Source organism: Thunnus thynnus, chromosome 19 (assembly GCF_963924715.1).
Source record: "Thunnus thynnus chromosome 19, fThuThy2.1, whole genome shotgun sequence".
NCBI classification, from domain to species: domain Eukaryota; kingdom Metazoa; phylum Chordata; class Actinopteri; order Scombriformes; family Scombridae; genus Thunnus; species Thunnus thynnus.
This window is the reverse complement of record NC_089535.1, coordinates 27,112,790-27,131,120: the sequence shown is the minus strand read 5'-3', so window position 1 is coordinate 27,131,120 and position 18,331 is coordinate 27,112,790. Positions and strand designations below refer to the sequence as shown.

Genomic DNA, 18,331 nt, shown 5'->3' with positions numbered 1-18,331 from the left:
TAAAGTCAGAAACAAACAAAACAAAAACCATCTGCTGTGCTTTAAAACCGACAATACGCCGTAACGATGTGATTTCAGCTTTCTGAGCTCTCCATTCAGACTTTCCAGGAAAAACACACAAGGCACTGTGAACGGCGGCTTTGACCGAACAAACTGCTCCTCTGATCAGGATGAAAGACTTTTTAGCAGCGTCGACATCAAGGACGAGAAGAGACGCCGCACCGCCGCCGCTGTCAGAGCTTTTTGCGAGATTAGACGAAATATAAAAAACATAAAAACAAAGAATACAACAGGTTGAAGTGGCTTTGATAGCTATGATGAGTGATCTTGCGGAGCGAGGCGCTACAGGTTGGAGGTTAAACACATCCTGTCATGTTCTCTGTTGTAAAGACGCACATCTGACAAAACTATTAAGAAATGAAAAATAGGGATAAATACACAAAGCCAAACCTGAATAAATCAATAAGTAGATAAAAGAATGAGAAAATAAATCAAAATTCTCCTGCTGATAAAAACAACAACAAAGCTTTGATACTGAAACTGTGCAGAGCAAGGCATTGTGGGTTACGGGTTTGATTCCCCTGTTTTTATTCAGTTTAGATGCACTGAAATGTTCTCCCATGTTTTTATGCTTCCATCTGACGACTCCTCATCTTCTCTTCCTTACAGCTTCAGATGCCTCCTCATCTTCCTCCTCCTCCTCCTCATCTAGTCTGGGAGGTTTCGTGGATTTCGCTTTCACCCAGGAGCCTCAGGACGCGGTGACGGTGCGAGGCGGCGTGCTGCAGCTCGACTGCCAGGCGCACTCGGACACGGCGGTCGGGCCTCCTCCAGCCATCACGTGGCGTAAGGACGGCGTGCTGCTGAGCGCTGTGGTGGACGAGCGGCGGCGACAGCTGGCTAACGGCTCGCTGCTGGTGCAGAACGTGGTGCACTCGCGGCACCACAGGCCTGACGAGGGTGAATACCAGTGCCTCGCCACGCTGGATGGACTGGGAAGCATCGTGAGCCGGACCGCCAGGGTCACTGTGGCAGGTAAGAGACTGCTCTGTTCTATTCTAATCTCTTTCCATTTAACTCTATTAACTCGTTGAATCATGTCCCGTAGAGATTCATGTTGTTTTGAACAACACATACAGCCAGCTGTTTACTGTTTTACAGTGTTAATTAGATCTTAATATGACTTTCAGACTACTAAATCTTTATTAAACTGCCTACGTGACTTGGCATCCATGTCTAAAAGCCAATCCACATAGAAAGCACTTTTAGAAGCGTTTTTGACGTCCGTCTTTCACACTTCTTGTGCGTAGACTGTATATAAAGATGTATGAGGTGTTGCGGCGCTGTCCAAGGTGCTGACCCTGCTGTTTAGAACAGATAGGAGCTGTCCACAGTTCTATCTTTCTCTTCTCTTTCTCCCACCAGCAGGAACTTCCAGCCAAAACCTTCTTTAGTCCAATCCTTGTTTTCACCTGTTTCCTAGAGTAAATATATATCCACCCTCTGTTAGTGCGTTCTGGTTGCTGCTTCTTGAAATCTGCTTTCATGTGTGAGTAACTTCCTGTCACAGAAGAGTTAGCCTGTCTTGTTATTTTCTGTGCCGTAGCCTGATGGTTGCCAGTGTTTAGATAGCCTTGTTGGCTTTAGTTTTATTTTGTTTTGTTGAGTTAATAAATCTCCTAGCTGTCATTTACACTTCCACTACTCTGATATGAAGCCTCTCTACTTCCTGCCACAAAGTGAAGCCAAAATATCTCATTTCCGGGAGCTGCCATCTTGCTTGTGTGATGTCATTTGCAACCAGAGTCTGTGTGGTAGAGTTGGACAGCGGGATGACAGCCTGTGGGACACGCCCCTTCAGCCCTGAGAGTGGCTGTCACAGCTGTCAATCATGATGTCACACCCCCTTCTTAAATAATGAAATAACTTATTAAAAACAAACTTATCAGAAAAATGAACACTTGAACAAGCATCAGAACTACTTAATGACCCAAACCATTTTTGAGAAAAATATATTTGATGTGCATTTTGATTTGTTAGTTTGTCTCATTTCCCTTCTGCTAACATGGAGGGGGCAGAGTTCATAGCATGTACTACAACCAGCCACTAGGGGGCAATTGAGATATTTTGGCTTCACTTTTGGGGAGCTGTCATCTCATCCATCTTTATATACAGTTTATGGTCTTATGGATGACAGATGTGCTTCCATCTTATTTAATGTATCAATCCACACCGCCTCCGAGAGACGTGGGAGTGACATGCATCACTCCAGGACCCCCCTGCAATTTTTTACACTCCGAGTCTAATTTTTTAATCCTCTGTCATGTTTAGTGAAGCGTAATCTGCACAGACAGCTGTTTACTCAAATCTCCCATTGTTTATATGTTTTGAAATTATTAACAGTATCTTTATTGATTGATCAAGGCTCTCAGTCTGCCTGTGAGCTTGCCTGTTTCACTGCAGGCAGATTCCCCATCGCTGGGTACGTGGGCAGGGAAATAAAATCAAACGAATCAATAAATACGCCTACAAACGCTGTCGACTTCTTCCCGCGGAGCCGACAAGAAAACTATTTTGCCTCAGTAAATCTCTGCTGTCAGTCAGCCCCGGTGAAGGCAGCTTGTCCTCTCAGCTGACAGACAGCTGCTTCTGTGGACAGAGACACTGAAACTCCACCTCATCAGCTGCATGTATCAGCTCCGGTGTTCCCCAGGGCTCCATTTCTTCCTTTCTGGGTGTAAACAGTTTGTTTCCACTTGGCTCTTTAATGCAAAAAGAAGATCCGAGCCTTACCTTTTTCCCCCCAACCTTAACTCCTAAGAAGAGGAGAGAAAAGAGAGAAGAGAGGATGGGATGGGGAGGAGAGAGAAAAGAAAGGAAAGGAGATTCTCAGAATAATCTTTCCACAATACCTTGACCTGACCTTGACAGTTACTGTGGCAACTTGTACATACATACACACACACACACACACACACACACACGGAGACTTAGTATTGCTCTGCTTCCTCCATTTATTTGACTGTTCATATTTATTTAATAGAACCAAAGTAATTCATTTGTAATGTAATTTAGTAAGTGGAGTGTAGCTTAAGATCAATAGAGTTTATGGAAGACATTTACAGACGGAGAGATGCACAGAGGCTTAAGTGCACCACCATAGACAGTATGCACTAAAATATCCTGTATGACAGCAATTTAAGATGATATTTACTGTGTAGGGAAAAAAGTAAAACAACACAACAGAAAAATGACCAATAATTTGGTCTTTGTGACCAGCTCTATTTGGCATCCTGTCAACAGACACGTTAAGCTCCACATGAAGATTCTCTGTCAACTCTCTAAATGTCAGTGAAGCACAGAGGAGAGTTTATAAGGAAGAATCGTGACATATTGCAAATCATTTCTGACAATAGAAGTGAACCCAAGCGGTTCCTTGTGGAGATTTTTCCCATTTTCTGAAGCAGCATGAGCACATAAACTGTTGTGCTGTGGATGTGATGCAGCCTGAAACACTACTGAAAGGTTTCCTCCCTGCTCTGACATGATCCAGACTTTTCTTAAGCTCCTCATATATCAGTGATTAAAAAAATATATGTAGTAGATCTCTGCAGCAGCCATCAGCTGATTGAAGCTCTCCTTCATCACCACTTCTCTAATGATGAGTTCACAGCGTTTGTTTGCTGTTGCTTCAACTGAAACTGATCACCACTGGTTTACAGACCAGTATCCATGTTAATGCCTTCCCTCAGAGTCAGATCATATGCAAATGATTGTCTACTCAAAATCCCAATTTTATTACCTAAAACCTTAATTTAAATGATTTCAAACAGAACTGGAAATATCTGCAGAAATAATGGATTAGTTCCATCCCCGTAGATACCTTATAAGGGATAATCCTGTAGCCAGTTAATCTCTTCATTATTTTTTCTATTCATCAATCTGTCAATTTAACAAGAAGTCTACAGCCACGCTAGCAGCTCTGTTAGGCTGTACGGTCCAGGTATCATCGGATAATTCGTAATTCATTTGTAAAAAAACGGTGAACCGTTTTTGGTGTCAGAATCAAATAACGAAAAACCAATCAAACCCGGCCTGTTTTTGGTTTTTGCCGATTCGATTTCTCGTTATTCCTTTTTGGATTGAATATCGAACAGGTCTGCGGACATCGAGCCAATTCGTTTTTGCGTTTGAAACCAAAAATGGAAGTCACAGGGGTTTTTCCTTTTTTCATTTTAAACCAAAAACGAAAAACTAAATCACATGATCTATTCCTTTTTAGTCTCCCAATGAAAATCCAGAAAACCACATTCAGAAGACCGTGCAATTTTGGTTTAGAAATCAAGTATTTTTGTCAGTTTTGTACGATAGCGGAAGCGGCTACATTAGCCTACCCATGATCCTCAGTGACCGTTGCTATGGTGAAGACGCTAGGGACAGCCACGCGTGTGTGTAAACGGGATGAAGACGTGGTTATAAAACTGAACTTTTCCTTATAAACTCTTTACTGGACCCTGTACGTCGGCACAGCGGTGCTTCGAGCTACATGATAACACCAGCATGCTAACATGTTCACAGTGACAATGCTAACATGTTGATGTGTAGCAGGTATAATGTTTACCATGTTCACCATCTTAGTTTAGTGTGTTAGCATGCTAACATTTGCTAAGCAACACTCAGCACACAGTTGAGGTTGATGGTTTTGCATTGGGTCACAAACCAAAGTATTGAGAACATGATGATGGTGAGGATGATGATGGAGCTAGATGAAAAGTCAGGACATCAGATGGAATGGTAAATGAGCTACATTCATATAGCACCTTTCTAGTCTTCCGAATAAGCGCTTTACACTCCATGCCAACATTCAGCCATTCACACACACAGTCATACACTGATGGCAGAGGCTGCCATGCAAGTGCCAACCAGCTCACCAGGGACAGTTTCTAATGTTCATTCATACACACACTCACACACTGATGGTGCAGCCTTCAGGAGTAATTTGGGGTTCAGGACACTTTGACATGCGGACCGGAGGAGCCGGTCTTCCCATTAGTGGAAGACCTGCTCTACCTCCTGAGCCACAGCCACCCCCTAAGTTATTACAATTCATCTTAAGGGGGATATGAATATCTGAACCAAATGTCATGGTAATACATCCACTAGTCATTGATATTCCAATAAAAAATGTTTTGGGAACCATGACTGCCTATACCAAATTGAATGGCAGTACATCCCGCTGCTGTCCTTCGCTCTTAACCAAAAAGATCAATATTCTGGTGGCACTAGATGAAAAGTCAGAGGATCTTCTATTAGAGTACATCATCCGGGCAATTGAAACAACTAATCACACTGTTATTACAGTTCATTAGAATTAATCTGTAAACATCACAAATGCAATTGTAGACAGTCAAGAGAGTGTTTCATGTTACAGTTTTTAAAATGTACATCATCATAGAGATTTCCCCTGATCAATGTTGGCTTTATTCAGACTGAAAAGCTACAGAACTGAACTTGAGTTTGGAGGTCAGAGTGTTTGTGACACACTCAAATAACTACTAGAAAAACTACAGCCTGAACAACATGCTGACGACTCCTCAGACTCTGATAACGAGGATCTGGATAACACACACACACACACACACACACACACACACACACACACACACACTTACCGTCACAGTGTGTATATCAGCTGGTCGTCTCTTTAGCTCGCTCAGCGCTTTGTGTTTGAGTGTTTTGGTCTCTGGAGTGACTCTGAATCCTCCCAGTCAATTAGAGCAATTAAAGAGACAGGAGACCAGCAGCTGCAGCTCACAGGGAGGTGTGCGTGTGCGTGTGCATGTGTGTGTGTATAAATGAAAGAGAGAGACCTATCTGTAGTGTCTGTGTGTTCAGGCGAGCAGTCAAGATCACTTAAGTCGAGTTGGAGACTTCTGGACTGAGTCCTGGCAGTTTTGAAATAAATCAAGTCAAGACAAAGTCCAAGCCCTGAAAGTAATTGCAACTTGCATTTAGTAGGCCTATCACCTCTTGAACAGTACCCACATTTATTTCCAGGAACGTAGGCAGAGAACTGTAGCGATGAGTACATGTTACATGTCATAAGTTCATACTGTGAAAAAATAGTTAGCAAAACTCGTCAGCTCAATAGCTTAGTTCCGTCGCTAACTCGACAATGAGTTCATACAGTTAATTCAAAAGATCTACAATTGATTCCTGTCTCACAGCTGTCAGCAGACCATTGCTCTTCTGTGTTAGCCTACAAGCTACGATAAGCTACAATAGCTATGATAGTCCCCTCAAAGGTCAGCATTCTGAGTACAGCTTGCTTTCGGTCAATATTTGCATGTCAAAGTTCAAGATAGTTTAACTGTTATTTTAAAGGTCTTTATATGGTCAAAGAGGTGTGGAGCTTGGGTGGAGCTGATGAGGTGTATGTTCCACGATTGTAATGGATGTTGAGGAGGCAGAACTATCAGAGAGCGGATGGTGTTTGGCTCCGCGAAAAAATTCACCTTTAAAATCATGGCCGGGGTATATGATGGGTCAGCAGGTTAATGGTTTTTAGTACATGTGGCTGTTCAGTTTGGAACAGGAGGAGTCAGGCAGCTAATTGAATCGTGTGCTGCTTGCGATTTATTGGTCAGAAGTGATGACAGTCAACCTTCATGTAGAGCTCAGGTGGTTCATCAGTGATGGAGCTTGTTTCCATGACATTATACAATTTAAACACACACACACACACACACAATCAGAAGCGATTCACCCAGTTTGAATATTACATTAATATATGAATCAGTTCTGCCCGCATTGTCATTCACACACACGCACGCAAACGCACACACACACACACACACACACACACACACACACACACACACACACACACACACACACACATAGGCGAGGCAACACATTACAAGGCAAAATGCTAATGAACAGCAGAGGCTTAAAAATTCAATTAGCAGTTTGACTCTGTGTGTGTGTATGTGTGTGCGTTCAGAGATGACTGTAAACTGGGAATTAATTAGAAACACTGAACACTCGGATAGATAAAGAGAGAGAGAGAGAGAGAGAAGGAACAGGAAGAATAGAGACAGAAGGCAAGCAGAGTGAGCAAGACAGACTAAGAGAGAGAGAGAGAGAGAGAGAGAATACTGTAGAGCGAGCAGAGAGAGAATCAGGAGAAATAGAGAGAGAAGGATGAGAGAAAGAGAGAGGAGAAAGAATAAAGAAACTGAAAGTATACACACACATTATACAGAGAAAATGAAGAGTGTATATCAGAATTAACAGAGGGAGTGAGGTACCGGCAGAGTAAACAGAAAGAAAATTTGAATTTAAAAATATTTTATTCATATTTATACATTGTTTCAAAATAAATAAAAACCTAAAAAGGAACTCCATTATTCAATTATTCTCTGTTATTTTATTTTATTCTTTGCTCTGTTACACATAATCACATTATATTATATTCTTACTGGTGTATTATGTTAATAGAGGTGGTTTTCCAACAACATACATATTGTGTACAAAAAACATGTTTTATGCTCAAACCTAGCTTTAAAGTAGAGGACTGCGGATCCTGTGGGAGGCAACGCAAATCTCGCAGATTTTAACTTTGCTGCAGGCGGTCAAAAAATATACGAGTCCCTGGACTTAGGCAGTGCTGCAGGCCGACTCTCTCTCTCCCTGGTGCTCCCTGATACCACGACCTGCTGCTGCTGCTCTTCCTCACACACATACACACACACACACTCATGAGTGCACACCACCTGCCTCTGCAACCTGCCAACTACACCCGAATGACTAAAGAAGAGAAATGCGTGTGTATTGCATTATGAGATACTGAGAACGTAATTCACACATTGCGGGAGCAGTAATGGTCAGAATCTAGCAGGAGAGGGATTAAGGAAACAGTCCCATGCAGGGCTCTACTTTTAAGCATCTTCTTGTTGAAAGGTCAGTCCTGTTGCACCTCCTTTTTTCCTTGGTTATATTGTAAATTGTAAAGCACTTTGGATAAAAGGTAGTTATTTAACCTACACCAGCCAGCTTTGTACCATTCTCTGACATAGGGAAAGCTCATATTACAGAGCCTGACTCTTAAATCATCCAGGCTGATATATATTGGCTGATATTAACTCATTGCATATATCTATATATAGGTATCACTGTATGCCAGCCGATAAATGACTAGAAATTGCCATGTTTTGAAACGTGTCACCATTCAATCGTATGTTCACCAGAGAGTTTATTTTTCAGCTGTAAAGCATCCTGCTCAGCACATTTCTTGATTCCAATTGTTAAAAAAAACTAATTTAAGGGAAACTTATCAAAACTGTTCATATGTATTATGGGTTGAGTTAAGAAAATTGGTATGGGCCAATATATAATTCTCAGATTTTTTAAAGTGTCAAATATCAATCGTATTGACCTGAAAGCACTGTATTGGCCGGGCTGTAATGTTAATTGAATCCAGTGTTTGAGGCTAAGGCGTCTAAAGTTCATGGTGTTGATATTTACCAGCCACTCAAAATGCAAACTATCATTTTTAAACTCCTGAGTTTATCCATAGTGAAGAGAAACAGAACGACCTTCAGTCTGTCCATCCCCAATTAATCAACAACTCTCTCAGGAATTGGACAAATCCCAATTAACAGCAGTGAGGAAGAACGTGGTTCGACCCACAGAAGCAGATAATAATTGTTCCCAAGGCGAAGATTCAGAGCAGGAGCATCCCCAAATCCCTCCGCTGCCCTCGTCTGTTTGCTATGATTTGCATGTTATTATCCGTCTGAGTTATTTTGGTCTGTTTGTCTAATGAGGATGAAAACAGCAGGGAGACAACAGCCACCAGGAATGTGGAGGTTGTTGGTCGGACAGGAAGATGAGGTGAAGACCCGTTGAGTTCAATCACTTTTTTTTTATAATCCCATCTCGTCTCTTCTCTCCTCTCCTGATGGTTTCACCTATTTCTCTTCCTCTCTCACTTTCCTTCCTGCTGCTTTACTCCATCTTGGTGTTTTTCATTCTGTGTGATCAGAAGTTCCTCTCTGACTGAAGATCATTGTGAACTCTCTGCTCTTCACTTTGGATTCATGAGACTTTGGCAACATGTTCACAGATCAGGTCTTATGAATGACAAACATGATGTGAAAATAACTACAAATCTGCATGTTTGTATTCTGCAAAAAATGTTCTTCTCTGGTAATAATTCCTCCTTTTCCCAGGTCAGTTTCATACATTTTCTAGAAATGAATGTCAGGAGTAAGATAGATCACTGCAATAAAATCAAGAGAATGATGCTTTATTAAAGAATATTTTGGTTAATTAATTGTGAAATACTGTAAATTCACCACAGTTGCTGGTTTTGTTTTTTTTTGTTGTTTTTTTTTTTAATTGTAGTTAGTTAATTATATTAGTTTTTTCAAAATTTTTGTTAAGTTCAATACAGTTATTTTTGGCACACTTGACTGGTAAAATATCACACAAATTAGATGAATTATTGTATCTGCTGTAAAACACAGTATGATAATATTTTTTGAATGTTGAATTTTCTTAAAATAAATCTTGCTCTTATGTTATGCTTATGCTTTACTTCTAGAGCAAAATAAGGTAATATGCTATTAGGAGGTAAACACTTTGAAGGGTAATAGGACACTTTGCAGACTATAAGATAACAGGTCAGATTCTTTACTTTAATTTTATACTGCACAAAAAATAATAATGCATAAATATCAATGTTGTTGCTAATCATTGACATCTCCCAGATTGTGATAATCAAAAAAAAAAAAATCCCCCTAGCCTTAGATACATTGAAAATATTTCAATTTCTGTGTGTTTTTTCTTTCATAAAATTAGTGCTATTATCACAAATACTGGCATTTAAAGGGTTTAAATTCTGAAAATGAATGAATATTTAGTAGTTATGGTAAGGACTGATGTTGGTTAAAAAATTTAACTCAGTGAAAGTTGAAAACAATATTAATATATAACATTTTTATGGCAGTTTTGATGGGGACCTTTTAGGTCCCTAATGGTACTAGAGGATAGTCTACTCACAAAGGTAAAATAACAGGTTTTCACTGGCAGACAGTAAACATGGCATCATGGGAGGTTGTGCCATTCTGGGAAGTTGTTGCACACAGTTAATCTCCCTCATGTATTGTACTGAATGAGTTTTACATGTAGGTCCCACTAATCACATATGGATAAAAACCTGCTCTCACACCAACGTTACGAGAGCAGGTCCCCACAAGTACTGTTCCTGCGCGAGTCCTCATAAACCACATAAACCAGCTATGTTAGGGTTTAGGCTTTTTTAGAGTTGACTTTGACCTAAAAATATTTTTTTTAAGGTTTGTGGATTTTATATGTAGTAGTTATGGTTAAGGGTTAGGCTAAGCCTCCAGGAATGAAGTCTTTGTCAATACAATGTCCTTACAAGTGATAAAAACAAGGGTGTGTGTTTCATGTTTATGTGTGTGTGTGTGTGTGTGTGCAGCTGCAGGCAGCATTGTGATCCACACAAGAACAGACAGCAGCAGAACTTATATAAGACACACGATCCAAATTCACATCAGCGTTCCCGTCGTCTCTGATCTGTGTGATGTCGCGGCGGCTCAAGTTCTCATCAGCGTGAAGATGCACAAACCTGCATCCAGCATGATTCAAGAGTCAAACTGAAGCTTTTCTAACATTATAGAACAGAAAGAGAAAGTTAGTGTTTGTGTCAGTGGTAAAGTTTCCGGGCTGTTTGTGCGTCAAGGTACAACCTAGGAAGCAGAAAGTGATTCAAACTAGCATGAAAAAAAAACCAAACAAACAAAAAAAAAGAAACCTGCAAGGAAAATCAGACACCAAACTGCATTATTTTCTGTCTCTTGCCAGGATGAAAAGTCTTCATGATATGCTGTCAGAAATGTAGGATTCCAGGGATTTGGAAACTTGTTCGAAACTGCACTTTAGATTTTGAAATACATGAGCAACAATGAGAAAATAAACATTGCAAAACTTTTTTACTTAGCAAATTGCAGTGTTCTTTCTCCTAAATATAATTTTGAATGTGTTAAAAGACACAGAACTTTCTTAAATATGTCCCTTTCTAGATATGAAACACTAAATGAATGCGTATGAGAGAGTAAATTACTTTCTTATAGATTCAGGGTTTAATCCAGACCACCTGGGAGTCATTTACCATCTTAAAACAGAATATTCCAGCACTGTGACCTTCCTGTGCCCAGTTGTCCACCATAAAATCAAGGACAGTATAAAGGAAGTATATCAACTGTATCAGTGTTTCATGAGTTAGCCAAAGTACAAAATTCTCTGGTAGACATGTGCTGCAAGCAGGTGTCTGTACGTGAGGCCAAATATAGGTTATTAGACAGAGAAATGTTTGTCTGGGTCGTTTTAATATCTACACTGAAAGCAAGTAAATTGTGTCTTTTTGATGTTCAAAAAGACCAACAGAGTGATGAGTCTAACTGTAGATAAACAATTTAGCATCAGCTAACTTTGTGGGATCATTTAGAACACATTTGATATGTTTGGCTCAAAGCAATATTTTGAAGGTCAGGAGGATCTGAGTAGTGGTGAAACGTTGTCCTGATTAAATGTTGTGGTTTAAAAGTCTGCAGTAAAAGCAATATTTTGACATTTTGTGATATAATCTCATTGCCTTTTTTTCTGAGAATGACATGAGAAGATCAACAATCAATCTCATGTCTGTGTGTTAATTACAGAGCTGAAGTCAGGACATGGTTAGCCGAGCTAAACATAAAGACTGGAAGCAGGGCGAATCAGCTAACTTGACTCGAATGAAAAAAGTACATCTACCCGCACGATGTTAGCTTACTAATTAACATGTTGTATCTAATTTGTTTAATCCATACATAAACTGGAATGAAAAACCAATAATTTGTGGTTCCATGGGAAGTTAGGTTGATGAAAGAACCATATATCATTTCAAAGGTCGTCCCCTGTTTAGGGTTATTGCTAGGCTCAAAATGACCAGTTATGGAGGCCAAGATGCCCAATTAATTCCTCAATGAAGGTCTTTGCCCACGGCTGTGAAAACTTTGACTGAAATGTCATACTTGCTTGTGTCCTGAAATATGAGTTGTGTTTTTGACATATTTTCTACATTGTTGGTTTTTATGTAAGTTTCATTTCACATTCATTGTCTGTTTTATTGGTCCTGTTTTCAGGTGCATCACTTATGAACAACCTTTTATTTTTTTTTGATTCATTGATTGTATTAAATTGTCTACACTGTTAATTAAGTGGCCATGTGGGCATCAGTGCCACACTAATGTCTTCTTGGAATATGTGTTAGTGTGTCTGTCTGTTGTGTGCCTCTTGTTATTTTCTTACTGTGGATAGGTGACCCAACTAGTTTACCCTCTGGGGAGCAATGAAGTCATCTAAACAAATCATAATCTAATCTTTTTATGCAGAGACACTGCACAGAACTGTGTTTGTCACAGTGTTGTTTATGACGGCCTTAGAAAAGGGCACATGTGATCCCTTCAAATCCTTGCTCAAACACTGTACATCAGTGGACAGTTTTAGTTTCCCATGAAGGTCTAAATCCTGTGTCAGAGGGTTCAGAAGAGGGTGGCAAGAATAGCAGAATATTTCAAATACTTTGGCATGAAATTGTTCACATTCAACCATCTAAACATGTTTAAAGTCAACTGTAAAATCTCAGAACAACATCAACATAGCGAAGAAAATAAACTTCTCTTTATTGAATTCCTGACATTCCTGGTGATTATAGTGCACTGCCCGGAGGCTCTGTCAGCCATGTTGAAATTAAAACATAAGCACACATGAGCTTCTGCTGATAAAATAACAAGTTTTCAGTGTGAGAGCAGAGCGAGGACGGCAATCAGCAGGTTTGTGTATTTATGTGGCTACAGGCTGTTTGTTGTTGAAGTCAATCTGATCAGACAGGAAACGGCGTGTGTCCTGACCACAGCAGGCTGGACACTGTCCATCCATACTTTATGACCTGACTTTCATCTGTTCTCCTGCTGTTCAGGGTCTAACTCTTTCTCTCTCACACATCAACACCTGCTGTGCCTCACTTCTCTTCCTGTTCCAATTTTGTCTTAATAATTCTCTTCTTCTTGTCGACCTGAAAAACCTTTACTGTCAGCTCACCTCTTCTTCCTCTTCTTCTTCCCTGCTGCTACCGTGTGCCTTTTGTTTCTGACGCAGAGCACTATTGGTACCAATATGATGTAGGCGTACATGTAGCTAGCTTAGCATAGCAGCACTAGCACTGTAGTAACGTTGGAAGTAGTAGGAGTATTATCAGTAATTCTAGTAGTAGTAGTAGTTCATTACAGTTCACTTCAGTGCAGTTCATTTCATTTCTGGACAGTCCAGCAAAGTTTAGTACGATTCAATTCATTACAGTTCTTATCTGAATTGGACTTATATAAAATAAAAAGATGACTCCATGCAGGGGAAACAGGAAACTGTAGGCAAGAGTCAAGGAAAGAATCAATAAAATGTGTATATTTATGCTGAGTGAATTCTGTCAATACTCTGTTTTTCTGTTTTTTTTATTGACCGCTCCATCTCTCGTCTCCCTCCAGGTCCGCTAAAGGTAGTCGTCCCCACAGAGTCTGTCTCCTCGTACCTGGGCGACACCGCCCTGCTGCGCTGCGAGGTATCGGGTGACCCGACGCCCATCATCCGGTGGCAGAAGAACCGGGAGGACCTGCCACTGACCTATGACACTGACTCCCGAATGGCGGTGCTCCCGTCTGGCTCCCTGCAGGTTAGCCGCGTCCAGCCGCCGGACTCTGCTACGTATCGCTGTCTGGCTGACAACCCTGGCAGCACCAGGACGGGGACGGATGCTGAACTCCGAGTGCTCCCAGGTGACGATCAAACAACGATGCACTGCAAACACATAGCTGCTTGATTTATTGATCTATTTCTTTGACTGATCGAAATGGCACCACACATGTTCATTTGGTCCACATGCTTCCAATTTATTTATATAACCTGATATAATAACCTGAAATAATTTCATTTATTTGATTTAAACTTTTTCTGGCATGAAATTTTAATCATATTTAAAATGTTGAATGAAAAAGCTGACTATTTTAGATCTCCAGTCTTGTTACAGTGAGGTACAACACCAGCAGTTTCATTTAATAGTGAGTTATACTTTTTCTACAGTTATCATTTCGTCAGGTAGTAATTTTTTACATTTCCTCCCAGTGCTGGACGGCTCATTTTAAAATAAAATGTGATGTGATGAATATATACAGTGTATGATGTGATTATAATAACATGTCTGTGAACTGAGAGGAAGCAGCTTCTCCTCAGTCTGCAGGGAGTCTGTCAGCCGCTGATGTTCCGTACACTCTACACCGTCCAATTAGACGAGTTCATACACCATCCACTTCATCACTCAGATTACAGCTCAGGTTAGCTCACTCTATCTCTGGTTGAACACCACTTTGACTCAGGCTCATGAAGTACTCCTGTGCTTGGTCCCAGCAGGGGCTCCCTGGAGCCGACGCGTCGACCTTCAGCAGGATAATCACATGTACCCCACGGCTGAAAATACTTTGTTTTTCAGCTGGTCTGGCTGAACAGTGTCTTAAGTTTAGGAAGAAGAATCAGCGGAGACAAACCTCTAAACTCACCAATACTGTGCAGTATGTATAATAAATCAATTAATTAATCAATGAATAAGTCCATATAATTAATAACAAAATTATAGTAAATAGATGAATGTATGAAAAAATGACATAAAAGTAAAGAAAAAATATTTAAAAATAAAAACATATAGTACATAAAATATTAGAGTTTAAAACAAATGAAAGTACAAATAATATAAATAATATAGATAGAGGTAAAAGAACTAAATATATATATATTAATGAAACATATTAATAAATAAACCCTTATAGCATAGAAACAAAAACAAATCTATAAATACATGTATTTAAATACAAAGTTTAAATACATAAATTGCATAAAAATGTAGAAATACAAGATTTCTCCATGTTGCCATGCAGACGGTTTTGCAAGTTTTCCGTTTGAACCCTTTTCTCTTCGTATCCTTTTTCCTCCTTGATCTGTATTAAGTTTTAATGGATCAGACGGATGAAGCTTTAAAGATTCTGACACCATTAAGATTTTATTAACTTTGACATCATTAAGATTTTACCAGATAGGGCCCTTAGAGGGACTCAGAGGTCAAAGGTCAGATAATATGGGATGGAACTGACAGATACCCATGGGTCATTTCCAGATAATGCGTGACCTTTGACCTCTGTCCTACTTTCTGTTTTGTTCCATTTGTTGTGAGTCAGTCTGGATAAAACATTGATCTTAAAGATAGAAGAGATGCACAGCTGCAGTGTGCTCAGTGAAATGTACTGGATGTGCTCAGAGGCTGATCTGATTGACTCGTTTCTTACAAGGTTTACTGAAGATGCCTTTACAAAATATCTGCTTCTTTAATAAGAAGTAAGTACAACCCTGTGGGCATAGAAAACTGAAGGAGAGAAGTCAACTAACATCCTATCACGGAGCTTAATTCCATTTTGATACCACTCGGTACAATAAAAATGACGCTAGCGGTCAGCAGCCAGTTAGCCTAGCTTAGCATAAAGACTGGAAGCAGGGGGAGGCAGCTAGCCTGGCTCTGTCCAGAGGTAATGAAGGTAGTCTTAATTGAGATCAAGATCTCTGTTACAAGAGAGACCCGGGTACAACATAGGAGGAACAGTGAGGAAACTCTGTAACAGCAGAAGAAGAAGTGGCTAATGTTTCTGCATGATTCATCTAAAACCCAAATTTGAATTGAAAAGCTCCTGGAAATGTTGCTGATAGACACAGATGAGTTAAGTACTAATGGCATTCACATCAACAAGATGTAACTTTGATTTGTTAGCTTAGTGCTGAAAAAGACGTCACAATAAAATGCGATAATGAAATATGGCACTAATGGCTTTCCATACAGTTGTTGCAGAGTGTATGCTCTGTATGTGTGTTGGTATTAGTGTGTCCTGGCTCCTCCTCCTCATTGTGATACGAGTGACATCATTGTGTCAACTGATGTGCTGACAGCATCCTTCAGCAGCGTGTCCATGAAAACATTAAAGGAGTCTTGCTGCTGTTTGGTGATTATCTCTGTGATCCTTCGCTCTTTATTCGTCTCTCTGACCAACAAGTAAAATCTGCTGTGTGGACATTTCCCCTGTTTCTTCTTCTTTTGTCTGCTCGTGTTCACTGCTCAGGTTTCTGCTGATTATCTTGTTTTCTCTTTCTTTTGTTTTTAGTTCCTGAATCTGGAGGTCATAGAGATTTACATATTATTCGTTGTGTGTGTGTGATGTGGCATATGAATCAGATAAATCTGTTCCTGCTGCAGGTAACACTTGCTAAATAAAATATATACTCTTATAATATTAATGGAATTTAGAAGTAATTTTAGACTGAATATAATCCATTTCTTAAAATATAATATTAAAAACAATTTTTAAATATTAAAGTACATATGTAGTTTGTACTGCAGAAAACTTGTGCCTGACAAAAGACCTGATATTTTTTTAAATGAATACATGATTAAATTGTCAACAAATTGAATATAAAATTGAACACAATATCACTGTGTGCCAAATATGAAATAATACAATAATGCAATATTAAATGTAAAAACTAAAAGAAACAATTATGAAAACAAAATACAATTATCATTATTATTATTATTATTATTATAAAATTAGAATAATAATGTAAAAGATAATCAATAAATAAAATGCATTATTCAAAAAAATATTGGAATAAAATACACTTGAAAACATAATTGTAATAAAAATGTAAAATCTAAATAAGATGTCATGATATAATATTTGTGCTGGTAATGGTGGGCCCTCCTGTGCTGTAAAATTACTAAATTCTATCTCCTCAGTCTTTTAAAGTTATTTGAAACTTGCGGCTCAAGCGTGAGTGTGGAACCTGTTACTATGGCCCTGTTGACATTAACATGCATCTTGGGTGATCCAAACGCAAGTGGAGTACAGGTGTGAATGCACCCAAGACGCATAGAGGACGCATTGAGATCTGATTGCTCATCCGAATGTACGCAATTTGTCCTTGGCCACACTGAAGGACCACCCACTCAACTGACGTCCTCTGTGTCAGTGGAAGTACTCACTCGCACACCAACAGCATCACGTTAAAGTGCAAAACAACAAGAAGAAGCCACAAAAACAGGCAAAATGGATTGTCATGGATGGAGTACACAGGAAACACGCTGTTTGATTTCCATGTTGGCCAAAGAGTTTTGATTTTGCCTGCACATTGAGGTCCCCACCAGGATTCCTGTTGCTCCTGATGGCCAGTCCGACAATGCATATATATATGTGTGTGTCATCAGGCTTGAGTTTTTCTTAAATCAGATATAATCAAAGTCTGAAAACATTAAAGTTTCGACTTATTGTTTTTTTTCAAAAGAGCATGCTGAGACAGTTCTGCAATTCAAAAAACCAATCATCTTTGTCAGTGGATTAAAGACAGTGTGACATCATATGGTCTGTCCATCAGAGCAGTAACTGCCACATCTGGACAGGAATTCATGTTTCACTTCCATAGCCTGCTTACTGTTTGGCTTTTTGCAGTGGTCAGATTTCTTTAACATCATGTTAACCAGAAACCTGGGGGTAATGGGGGTATAGGGATTAGAGAAACCTGATTCTCCATCTCTATCTGTCCTGGACAAAGCAGATTTCTTAGCCATGTAAACATATTTTCTGGGTTTCTGATTAGCTTGTTACATGTGAGCCTGTGCAAGACAAAGACTTTAGATACTGTTTAAACATCCTAACCAGACCTAAAAGGATCGGTTCAGACTCAAATTCTGGTATAGCGTTTACACAGACTTCCCATCACATTACAGCTGTCAGTGCGCTCTGACTGGCTTCCTACCACAGCTTCTATTGTAGCATCTAGAAGCATTTTGTTTTCTGTTTGAACATTGTATCCTTGTATGAGACATGGAGACAGCTGTTACTGTTAACACAGAGGAACCAACAAATCACGACCCACTCGTGCTATGTGGTAGCTGAGATCAGGTAAAGTTTACCCAAGCTTTACCCCTACAGCCCTGGATACATTCTAGTAGTTGCGTGCTGATTTGGCGTTACAGAGTGAACTACAAATGATGTATTTATTTATATATATATTGTCAGCTCAACTGGTGACATTTTCTCACTGAAAACAGTGTATTTATGTCCATTTTGGCAGCAATTAGCCACAACTCTGTCCCTTTTGGGATCTCTCAAAGGAAGTC

The 18,331-nt window shown here is 39.6% G+C and overlaps 1 protein-coding gene across 1 annotated transcript in view; it reads left to right on the top strand.

Annotated features, from left to right (window-relative positions):
• Window positions 1-317: 317 nt before the first annotated feature.
• Window positions 318-18,331, top strand: part of dcc (DCC netrin 1 receptor) — a 193,189-nt gene continuing 175,175 nt past the window's right edge. The window contains exons 1-3 of the mRNA XM_067575272.1: window positions 318-348; window positions 670-1,035; window positions 13,611-13,898. Of these exons, the coding sequence (XP_067431373.1) occupies window positions 318-348; window positions 670-1,035; window positions 13,611-13,898 (685 nt within the window). The remainder of the gene's footprint in view (window positions 349-669; window positions 1,036-13,610; window positions 13,899-18,331) is intronic.